General features: G+C 33.0%; 2 protein-coding genes across 3 annotated transcripts; both read left to right on the top strand.

Annotated features, from left to right (window-relative positions):
* Nucleotides 1-6,504: 6,504 nt before the first annotated feature.
* On the top strand, nucleotides 6,505-9,236 carry LOC123007264 (molybdenum cofactor sulfurase 3). Of its 2 annotated transcripts, XM_044402453.1 has the most exons (8): nucleotides 6,505-6,658; nucleotides 6,721-6,877; nucleotides 6,924-7,502; nucleotides 7,558-7,951; nucleotides 7,994-8,456; nucleotides 8,502-8,717; nucleotides 8,762-8,979; nucleotides 9,026-9,236. In XM_044402453.1, exons 1-8 carry the CDS (start codon nucleotides 6,577-6,579, stop codon nucleotides 9,221-9,223), a joined length of 2,307 nt encoding a protein of 768 aa, XP_044258388.1. In that variant the 5' UTR covers nucleotides 6,505-6,576; the 3' UTR covers nucleotides 9,224-9,236. The 2 variants fall into 2 exon arrangements, with proteins under 2 accessions (XP_044258388.1, XP_044258389.1); XM_044402454.1 differs by lacking the exon at nucleotides 6,505-6,658 and having other exon boundaries at nucleotides 6,738-6,877; nucleotides 6,932-7,502.
* Nucleotides 9,237-9,395: 159 nt separating this feature from the next.
* LOC123007502 (cysteine and histidine-rich domain-containing protein) lies at nucleotides 9,396-10,801 on the top strand. The gene is made up of 5 exons (XM_044402837.1): nucleotides 9,396-9,586; nucleotides 9,635-9,885; nucleotides 9,935-10,237; nucleotides 10,289-10,483; nucleotides 10,537-10,801. The coding sequence occupies exons 1-5, from the start codon at nucleotides 9,508-9,510 to the stop codon at nucleotides 10,720-10,722; spliced, it is 1,014 nt and encodes a 337-aa protein (XP_044258772.1). The 5' UTR covers nucleotides 9,396-9,507; the 3' UTR covers nucleotides 10,723-10,801.
* Nucleotides 10,802-11,203: the final 402 nt, after the last annotated feature.

Here is an 11,203-nt window from a genome sequence, read left to right as displayed (position 1 = left end):
AATTTATTTATTTGTTAATTTATTTATTTGTTAATTTATTTGTTTAGTTTGGTAGTATAAAGCGGGTTATGAAGGCCATAGAACAAAAATTTATCTTTTAAAATCGGTTTAATTTTTAACCCTCACTTTCAATTAATTTCGGACATTTTATTAAAAATTGTGCAAATATTTGGCAACTGCTGCTTAGCTTAAATTATTTTTGTTTGTCTTCCTGTCTTTGCAAACTTTCTTTAATTATTACAAAACTGTTTTTGAAGCGCTGAAAAAAAAATTGAATATGTAATCAAGGTAACAAAAAAATTTAAGAGCATTTTCCTTATTTTTGGTTTTGGCTAGAACTTTAACCAATAAATTTTCAATTTCTCTTACAATTTTGCATTAATAATAAATTTGAAACTATTTTTGATGACTGTCTTTAAAAAAAATTAACAAAATGTTTCGTATACAAAATATAGAGTAATTTGAAACTTTGTTTTCAAGGCTTTGAGTCTTGAAATGTATTTCTTAAATCTCTTCAAATAATTAAATTATTTGTAAAAATAATAGTACGCCTGGAAAAATATCTTAATTTACTATTTTTACTATTGTTCGAATGCTGTAATAAAGTCAAAAAAATATTATACATTTTTATTTTGTTGTTTATTCTGACATCAAAAAATGTAACGTTTTTGATAATACCCTAATTTGAAAAAAGTTTATAATGGCTAAAAAATTATTTATTTTTGATAGAGATAAAAAATGCTTAGATTGTTAAATTGTCGAAAAAAATAACTTTGGAATTACATATTTGTTTGCTAACAACACTAATTAATTTTGGTACGAAGTGAAGGGCGTGATGGAGCTACAAAAGGGCCATAAAATCAAAAATAATTACTTTTAAAATCAGTTTAATTCTTATCCTTTACTTTCAACTAATTTCGGATAATTTTATTGTAAGTTGTGTAAAAAGTTGGTAAGTGCTGTTAAGGGAAAAAGGCACCATCTAATTAAAACTTTCTCTGGGAAAAAAGAAGTTAATTTAGCTCGACGCATTATTTACAAGATGGTAAAAAATTAAGATCGAACAAATTCGAGGGAAATCTAAATCCGCCATCTGAAACGAGATCCATTGAGATATCGGGGAGATAAACGCACGATGGATGTTTCACTTGGCGCAATTTCGGTTTCTTTTAGGGATTATCGGATCAAATGTTAGTTGGTATTCATGTTGAATTCTTTAGGTTTTGGGAGAATTTAAAAGCTAAATTTATTTCGAAGGGAATCAAGTTGTTCAAGAGGGTTTTTGAAGAAACTACACAACAGTTCAATTTTGGCTTATTTAGACACGTAATATCGCGGTAAACCAGGTCAAGGTTCAGAGTAATTGTCTGTTTTATAGGCTTAAAAATTTCGCACCTTGTTCAATTTATTTTCTGTCATGTAACAAGCTCTGACGTTAAACTTGGAAAAATGAAATTTGCACAAGTTTTAATTAACTCTTCTTTAACGCAATAAGGGTGACAGTTCAATTAAAAAAAAATGTTTTCGACTCAACCACTTAACAGGAAGATTTCTTCATATCCAATAACCGGTTTTTGTTGTCATGAAAGCTTCGTTAGTTTTGAAACTTTTACAGTTTTCACAATGCCAACTTAAAGTCATGAGCTTTTTCCAGCACAAACTTCGGTCTTGTGTTTGTACATACATACACACTCAAGCCGTTTGTTTGAATCCTGACAAACACTTGTCTGTTTGTCGAGTAATCCTCGCGAAACAACGCCACAATTTATAAAAGATATTAAGAGTGGCGGTGGGTTGATGAGGTGAAACATAAATATTCCCTCAAAGCCTCGACGAGAAAAAGCGTCGACCTAAAATATGTTTATTACTCCAGTAAACAACGGAATCCCGAAATAAAACAGGCCGGGCTTGTTGACAAGTCGATTTTAAAGCTTATTTGACATTCATTTGTAAATAAAAATGCACGAGAAGATGGGCTGCTTCAATGGCAGGGTGGCGAGTTATATTACGCGTGACACAAGACCAGCGGCCCGGAAAATACGTCTTTATAAGGAATTTATTATTTGATTCGAGGATCGTCTATCACAGAAAGTTCAAGGAATGTCCTTTGCAGGAGGTGGCTCACCGAGAGCTTTTTTGTACAAATTTAAAGCCTTATTTATTACAAACTGTGAAAATAATTAATTCATCATATCAAGGTGAAAAAAACTTTACCCCACAAAAATAATAATTTTACAGATTTTATTTAAGTTTTTTTTTGCAAAAAATTTCGAAATTTTTATGTAAAATAAAAAAAATCACTTTTAAAAACGATAATTTTCCGACATTTTCTATCTCTCACTTGTGATGGCGCAGTAGAAATGAAATCATTGATAAAATACATTTCAGGATTTCTAAAGTTTGAAAAGCCTATTGAATAGAGAAATAAGAGCCACTCTGCTGTTCATACCAACAGACATTTGATATTTCCATTCCAGTGAAAGATGAAAGCTTTTCAGATACGTATAAAGAAGACAGTGAATGTAATTATTAGAATCAGAGATAGGTTCACTTGTAACTCATTAAAACATTACATAAAACATAATCAAAATACGAAAAAAATTTTTTTTATCTTAATACAATGTTTAATGTTTTGTAATGTGGGGTAATGGAAATATTTGAATATCCTTTGTTACAGCTCCCAAACATGTTCTCGTTCGAGTCTTTTGTAAAAGCGCAACTCTGTTATTGCGTCTCCGCCAATTTGTACAAAAATGCAAAAGCTTGACAGAATGAGAAATATAAACGTTAAAATGTCCGTGTCCCAGATGCATGAATTTATCCTGGAAAAAGTTCCGTATGACCTATTATCGATTTCAGGAAAATCCGTAATTCACACCGTTGACACCACAACAGAAAAACTCTTCACGCTGTCTGAAAATAAGAGCAAAACCGAATAAAACTTTCCAAATAAATAAGCATTGATCGATATTCGCAAACTTTCATTTAAATGCATAATGAGAAGAAAGAATTCCAGCTTTCAAGTCGGGGGTCCACTTAAAATGGAAATTTTATCAGATCACCGGCAGTTCTAAGAAATAAAGATCAGGAATTACAGACATATTTGCACTGCAATTATTAATTCGAGGCTTCGTTAATCGATCTCAAAACACCCATTTGCATTTTTAAAAACTTCGCTGTACTGCAAGCATTTAAATGCTTCAAGATTTACATAAGGAAATTGTGCGGCTTGGAGATTTAGATCTTATCACAAAAACCGAATCGGTGTTAAATGGAGTTCTTCTGGAATATAAAAGAAATCCAGAAAAAAAAATTGCATACCCAGAAATTAAACAATTTTGATAAAAAAAGAATATTTTTTTGAATTGATTGAAATTTGATTAATGAAAATTGCCTTTGTAGTACACACCACACTCGTTTAATAAATTTGACGTTATTATGATTATTATTCCGAGCATTAATTGTGCGTTCGTCCGTTTAGTGCTTCATTAAACGTGGTTGGCGTAATCTCGTATAAAAATCCCAATATCTGTTGTATTTTGTGAAATATGACTACACAAGTCAGAGTTTAATCCGGGCATTATGTTTGAGAGAGTTACAAGAGCTTTATGCGAGTTTTTATGGAGATAACCACTTCCTTGCGATCAAATAACAAAAGAAAAAAATAAAACGTATACTTTTACTATCTTCGGGCTTTAGTAGCCGACCACAGACATTACGAGAGAATGAAATAGGCCGAGGAAATCGAATTCGAACGACCACACACATGTGTTCAATTTATTTTGGATGAGCTGAACAAAAACTCGGTTTAAAACAAAATTACAGGCTAATTAATAGCACATATAAAAGCCACAATATAACAACTTCCGTAACTATTCGCCTAGTTGAGAGAATTAGGCACAATTAAAGCTCTCTCTGAGAACAAAGTTAAATTATATTTATGGATTTTGGGATGTTATCACTGAAGTATCAAATTTCAAACGAAGTTTGCTCTGTGCTTGAGGCACATTGCTATCAATAGAACCACTAATTTCCACCATTAGAATGTAGGTGACCCACGATTTTTTCCCAGGAGATATCAAAAATGTTTTTTTCTAGACCGGGACATTTAACACATAAAAAATTAACCAAAAAAGGATATGAACCACCAAAAAGAGCTTGGAATACTTAAAAAAAATCTATTTTTTGCACGACAAAAATTGGACACACAAAAAGTGACTAATAATTTTAATTACCCAAAATCAAGCAAATTACAAAGGCACCCAAAAACCTTAAAAAATTTCTTGTTTTTTGACACCTCAAAATAACTTTTTATTTCTGGACCAGGACATTTATTGGCACATGAAATCATTGAAAAACAAACAAAAATAAAGGATATATTTTTTACAATTGTTGAAAGAATTTGAAGAAATAGTTTAATTAAGATAATTGTTAATTTTGGAGATTAATTATAAGTTACCTTGATCTTATTCTAAGATGATTTTTTTTTTCATTACTATTTGTAAAAGGTACTTTGTCGAGAGGTTGTGATGTTTTTCTCTCCTAGTGGTCAATAATCATTGTCATTACAAACCAAGGGCAATAATGGATAAGAGGTGTATAAATATCGATATTAGAGGGTATTTCATTGATACAAAAATATGTCTGAATATTATTATTTAAAACTATCATCATTATAAGTACTAATGGAAGTACTTCGAGATAAAATTAATACAAAATCAAGTAAAAAAGACTAAACGTCATGAAAAACATCAGAATAACCCCACCTCTAATTCTTCTCTCTATTATATCAAAACCGAGATCAAAATCATATACCAAAACTGTCAAAACGACAAATGGGTTTATTTAATGTTGAAATACTATCGGTAATAAGGCACTTTTTTTCTTTTTGTTCGCAGTTTCTTTGTTATTTTAACAAATATTTCGTATTATGAAGTTAGAAAAATTCTTTTAATAGATGCATAACCTCATTTACGATAAGAATAAAAAAATTCTTCTACTTAAGTTAGGTATATAAAAGACGATATATAGAGAAGATTTTTAAGCCTCGGATTTGTTATTTCTCTCGATGCTACGCATCTCGGTAAATAAACAGCTCGACTATAAAAAATCTCTTCTCTACTTTGTGACATAATATACTATTATGAAATTATAACATTTTACTAATATTTTTTCCAAATACTCGCCGAAAATTAGAATTTTTGATAGCTTTTGATTATATCAAAAACAACAAAACCTTAGTAAAGATGTATCAATGCCAATATTAATTATAATTTAAGTTACCTATAATATTTTTTTAATAGTATATTATGTTATCAAGAGTAACGTATATTTTAAAAGTAACATTTTCAAAGATTTTGTCGTGTTTTTTAAATGGTAATTTTTAAAAAGTAACATTTTTAAAGACTTTCTCCTGTTTTTTTAAGGTAAATTGGGTTCATTCCTTATCGATTTAGAATTTAGAGAAAAAACAAACCGATGTTATTGTAAAAAATTAAGAAAGTACCTAAGTTATTTTACTACCAGCTAATAAATTGGGTTCATTCCTTATCGATTTAAAATTTAGAGAAAAGCAAACCGATGTTATTGTAAAAAATAAAGAATTTATTAATAAAAAATTAAAGAAACAAATTTCATTCATGTTCACAGGGCTTATCTGAATTGAATAAATTGTTTTTTATTCCACTAGTCTTTTCGTTACCGGCATCGTCAGTCAGTATCAGATCAGCAAGATAAAATATCAGAAAAAACTAAATTTAAACTACTGTTATAAATACCAATTTTCTGAATTAGCAACATGAATTTCTGACATCTATCATTATTTGGAAAGAAACCATGTACTAAAACATTATCTTTTCTATCAAAACTGCCAGAATAACATACCTACTCAATTTTGACACCGTCTATTATAATTATGTCAAAACAGCGTGTTAGAAAATGGAATAAGCAGATATGTCTGGTTTAATGCTATTATATTCAAACTTTAAATTTGAAACAGACTGCCATTGATCAAAGGCTTTTTGTGCTAATTCTTTCATTTCATTCGTAGCTAATGAAAAATCACATTTAAGAATTGTTTTAGTCTATTTTTATTATGTACTCTAAGAGCAGTAGGATAATCTGTAACACAACATCTAGCAGAATGTTTCTTGAAAATTTCTTATTGTGAAGTACATATTTAATGTTCTATTTCCCTGTAATTTTTCTGTTTGTCATCCTCATTTAAATAAAGCAGTTTTAATTTCGCTACTCTTAAATTATTAGTAGACACGCTACTAAAGTATTATTGAATAACATCCATGGATGTTATTAATATACACATAATATAATGTTATAATGATATAATGTACGCATAATAAACTACACAATGGAATATTTTTAAAATTGTTATTGCAACAAATTATTTCATGTATTTGCGTGCAGCTAATTACTTAAGTAAGATAGTGACGTCTTATCTTCCAATAATACCAAGTTTTTATGATTTCACAACCTCAATATCCCGTTATCGGTTCCACTTTCTAATATCTCAATCTTTTTAATATCATTAAACAATCATCAAGTGTTTTAAACAAAAGAATGGATAATTTTTGCAAATTTCGTGAAATATATTCTGAAAAACAGCGAAAAGCAATCCAAGGTGAATTCGAGCGGCTTTCAGGTACGTAAAATTAAAAATTTTAACAAAGAGAAGTGATCTAAGTAGGGTTATGACAATTCCAGGTCAATATTATTTAGAACATGCTGGAGCTACTTTATATTCAGAGAAACAACTCGAGGAAATTGCCCACCAATTATGTACCAACTTGTACGCAAACCCACACGCGAAAAACCTTTCCAGTAAACTAACAGAAGACGCTATAGACATTGTTCGTTATCAGTAAGTTCAAAAACGTCAAAAATTCCATTTTTAGCCAAAATTCCAGACTTTTAGCCCACTTCAAAACCACTCCTGACGAATACTCTGTCATTTTTACATCAGGCGCAACGGCGGCTCTTAAACTCATTTCTGAAAATTTCAAATACGGATCTGATGGCAGTCTCGTCTACCTCCAAGACAATCACACTTCTGTCCTCGGAATGCGAGTCTACGCCCCCAAAACCAAGTGCATCAAATTCACAGAATCGTTATCGCAAAACCAAACCACAAAATCGGGGAACTCCCTGTTTGTTTTTCCCGCGCAAAGCAACTTTTCAGGGGTGAAGTACCCACTTTCATGGATCAAGGCTGTTAAAGAGGGGGCTTTAGGACCGGGGGAATGGTTCGTGGTAGTGGATGCCGCCGCATTCGCCCCAACAGAAGTCTTGGATTTGTCAGAAACTAAACCGGATTTTGTGGCCATTTCGTTTTGTAAAATTTTTGGGTATCCGACCGGTCTGGGGGCTCTTCTAGTGCGGAATGAGAGTTGTGGGGTTTTGAGGAAGAGGTATTATGGAGGAGGGACGGTTTTTATGGCGCAGGCGGTCAGGAATGAGGTTGTGATGAGGGATGTGATACATGAAAGGTGATTAAAATCAAAATCATTTTTTGTTTGAACTGTGATTAAATTAATTTTGTAGGTTTGAAGATGGCACTCTTCCGTTTCTCTCCATCCTCGCTCTAAAGGCGGGTTTCAACACCCTCAGGCGTCTAGATCTGCCCTTCGAAACCATCTCAAAGCACACTTTTTCTTTGGCACAATACGTCTACAGAAACCTACTGTGTTTGCACCACTCAAACGGCAACCCTGCTGTTACTTTATACCATAACACAACGTTTGAAAATCCTCAAGATCAAGGCCCAATTGTAAATTTTAATATTTTACGAGATAATGGCGAATATGTCGGTTATGCTGAAGTTTTACATTTTGCAAACTTGTATAACATTCATTTGAGAACTGGATGTTTTTGTAATCCTGGTGCTTGTCAATATTTTCTAAATTTGAGTCCTGAAGATGTCAAAAAACACTATGAGGTAAGTGCGAATATTTTTAATGCGTAAACAAGTGGAAATTAGGCAGGTCACGTGTGTGGGGACCAACACGATTTGGTGGATGGGAACCCAACTGGTTCCATTCGAGTCTCATTCGGTTACATGTCCCGGAAAATCGACGCAGATAAATTGTTGGAAATGGTTGAAAATTGCTTTGTTACCAAACCAGTGATTAAAAAAGTTCCACACAAGAACCGTAATAATTATTTAATTCCAACTGACAATGACTATAAATATTTAGAAGAAGAATTGGAAAGTAACAATTCAGAGGGTGTTTTAAAACAAATTATTTTATACCCTGTTAAATCCTGTGGAGGATTTTCAGTGTCGCAATGGCCACTTACCTCTACAGGTCTGAAATTTGACCGCCAATGGATGATAATCAACTCATCCGGAGTTGCAATTACGCAAAAAAACAACAAGAAAATGTGTCTCATTCGACCAATCATCGATCTGGAAACTGAAATGTTGTTCTTAACGTATCCAGGTATGTCAACAATGTTTTTAAACTTTTTCCTTAATTATTTTCTAGGTCGGAAGAGTTTCCACGTCTCGATAAATGTCTCTTCGTATTCTCAAAATGTCGCGTCTCTCTGTCAGAGTAAAGTTTGCGGAGATAAAATCGAAGGATGGGATTGTGGGGATGAAGTTTCTGATTGGTTAAGTGAAGTTTTGGAATGTCCGGGAGTCCGTTTGTTGAAACAGTGCGACGAGAACGAGAAAATCTTCACGAGAAAAGACGCGAAAAGTGAGCGATTTTCTCAAGTATTTCGCAAATAACATTTTTTCCAGATGATGAAATTCAGTTGTCGCTGGTCAATAAAGCCCAATTTTTGTTAATAAACGAGGCCAGTGTCGAGTGGTTGAGGGGGCAAATCTGCGATGAGGAATTTTTTGAGGAGTTGGGGACGACGATTCAAAGATTTCGAGCAAATTTTGTTGTCAAGTTCAATAAAGAATTTACGGAAAATGAGTTTGAGGAGTTTATTTTTAACGATATTGAATTTGAGGTGATTTTTCGGTTTTATTTGTGTTATTTTTAATTGGAAATTTTAGGCTGGGGGTGTGTGTACAAGATGCCAAATGATTTGCATTGATCAAACGACAGGAACAACATCAAAAGAGCCTTTGTTAACACTGTCTAAGTCTTTTAAAGGGAAAATTGCGTTTGGAGTTTATTTAAATCGGCACAAATATGATTTCGAGCGATGTCTTTATGTCGGTTCTAAGATCTATGGATCTAAACTCAAATAAACTTTAAATTTTTTCTGGTTTTATTTTATTTGAATGTGGCGCTCTAAAGAAATGTGTTTCGGAACGTACCCTTTTTGTCAAAAAAAACAAACAACAAAGATACCCAATCTAATTTCTTCAAGCCAGACAAAGATAAATGATTCGTTTTGATTGGTTGAAAGCCCCATCAGGCTTAACAACATTGCAAATGAATGAAAATTCTGGAAAGTCTTACAAAATAAAAAAACGAACAATTACCTCGATTGTAGTTTCATCTATTCAAGTATCACAATTCTTGCTACAAGATGGAAAACGGTGACATCATGTTACAGTGTTACAACAAAGGTTGCGGTCAGAAATTCGACCCAAGTCACAATAGAGAAGGTGAGGTTATGTCATGTCGGCACCTGAATTTAAAAATAAATTTTACAGATTCTTGTTGTCATCACCCTGGGGAACCTGTTTTCCACGACGCTTACAAGGGCTGGTCCTGCTGTAATAAAAAATGTACAGATTTTACAGAATTTTTAAATATAAAAGGGTGCACGAAATCAAAACACTCAAACGTGAAGCCCCCCGAACCCGAGAAGCCCGTCAAGCAGGAAATAGACATAAACGAAGTAATCGAAGTCAAACCCATCGTGCCAACTGCTAAGGAACGACCCCCATTTGATACTCCAATGGTATTTTTCTAAAAAATAAATTCCAAAATTTTTATAACAAATTTTGCAGACTATTATGGAACCTGAAATTGCACCTTCTTTGAAACAGCAAGTTTTAAACAGTACAAATACAAACACATCTGAGAAAAAATCCAACGAAATTGCAGTTGGTACTACTTGTAAAAATGGGGGTTGTGGTCAGACGTATCAAGGCCCGGAAACAAACGCCACCACTTGTACTTTCCACCCTGGCGTCCCCATTTTCCACGAGGGGATGAAGTTCTGGTCCTGTTGCCAGAAACGCACCACTGATTTTAACGCTTTTTTGAACCAAGTAGGCTGCCAAACCGGCCAACATTTGTGGCTCAAGGAGGTAAGTGCGGTAAGCGTACTTTCACACTAGGGCTGTAAAACGACTTACCAGAATACGGACAACACAACCGTCCAATGTCGCTGGGACTACCATCAAACTGCCACTCACGTCGTCGTCTCGATTTACGCGAAACAATATTGTGTTAAAAAGAGCGAAATTAAATTAAATCCGATTAGACTTTACGCGAATTTGGTGTTTCCTCAACAAAACAATGCCGTTTTCAATTTGGATATCGAACTCCGAGGGGTGAGATTTGTCAGGATATTTTTTTAGGCTTGTTTGACTGGGGTTTGTTTCAGATTGTTGATGTGGAAGCCAGTCAGGTTTCTATGTATGGGACGAAAGTCGAAATTAAGTTGAAAAAAGCAGAACCTGGAAGTTGGTCCAAATTGGATATACCTAGGATAAGTGGGGAGAAACCTAAGCCTGTCACAGTCGCCGAGATTACCCCACAGATTGATGCAGTCGATCTTGATGATTTGTAATTTTTGTAATCAACTATTTAAGATTTTCTATGAATATGTATTTTTTCGCAATATTGACGAAAATATACGATTTCGAAAATTCAGCTGTTTTGACCATACATACTTAAACCGAACCATAGACTTATAAGCTAGCGACCATTTATTGTATACAGCGTGAATCGCTCAGAGATCAGCGTTTTTTTCAGATTTTTTTTACCAATTCTTATATTTAAATTAATTAAAGGTAATTAATTAAAAAAGTTTCGAAGTCCACAGGATGTAAAATGTTACTTCTGGACCAGGAGATATGCTGCCTCAAAAACAATGAAGAATTCTAAAAATTTAGCTGTTTTCCCAAAAGTAATCAACCGAAAAAGACCTAATATCCTTCAAAAAGCACTAATTAATTAATTTTAATTATAAGGAATTTTAAAATTATAAGAAAAATTCTGAAAAAAATCACAAACGTAGAAAAAAAAATAAGTATTTAATAGCAAAGGCT

This window comes from Tribolium madens, unplaced genomic scaffold (assembly GCF_015345945.1).
Source record: "Tribolium madens isolate multiple individuals breed KSU strain unplaced genomic scaffold, Tmad_KSU_1.1 Scaffold_3;HRSCAF=73;Tcas5.2_LG2, whole genome shotgun sequence".
Taxonomy (NCBI): Eukaryota; Metazoa; Arthropoda; class Insecta; order Coleoptera; family Tenebrionidae; genus Tribolium; species Tribolium madens.
Note: the sequence above shows the minus strand (reverse complement) of the source record. Positions and strands in the feature narration are given on the sequence as shown.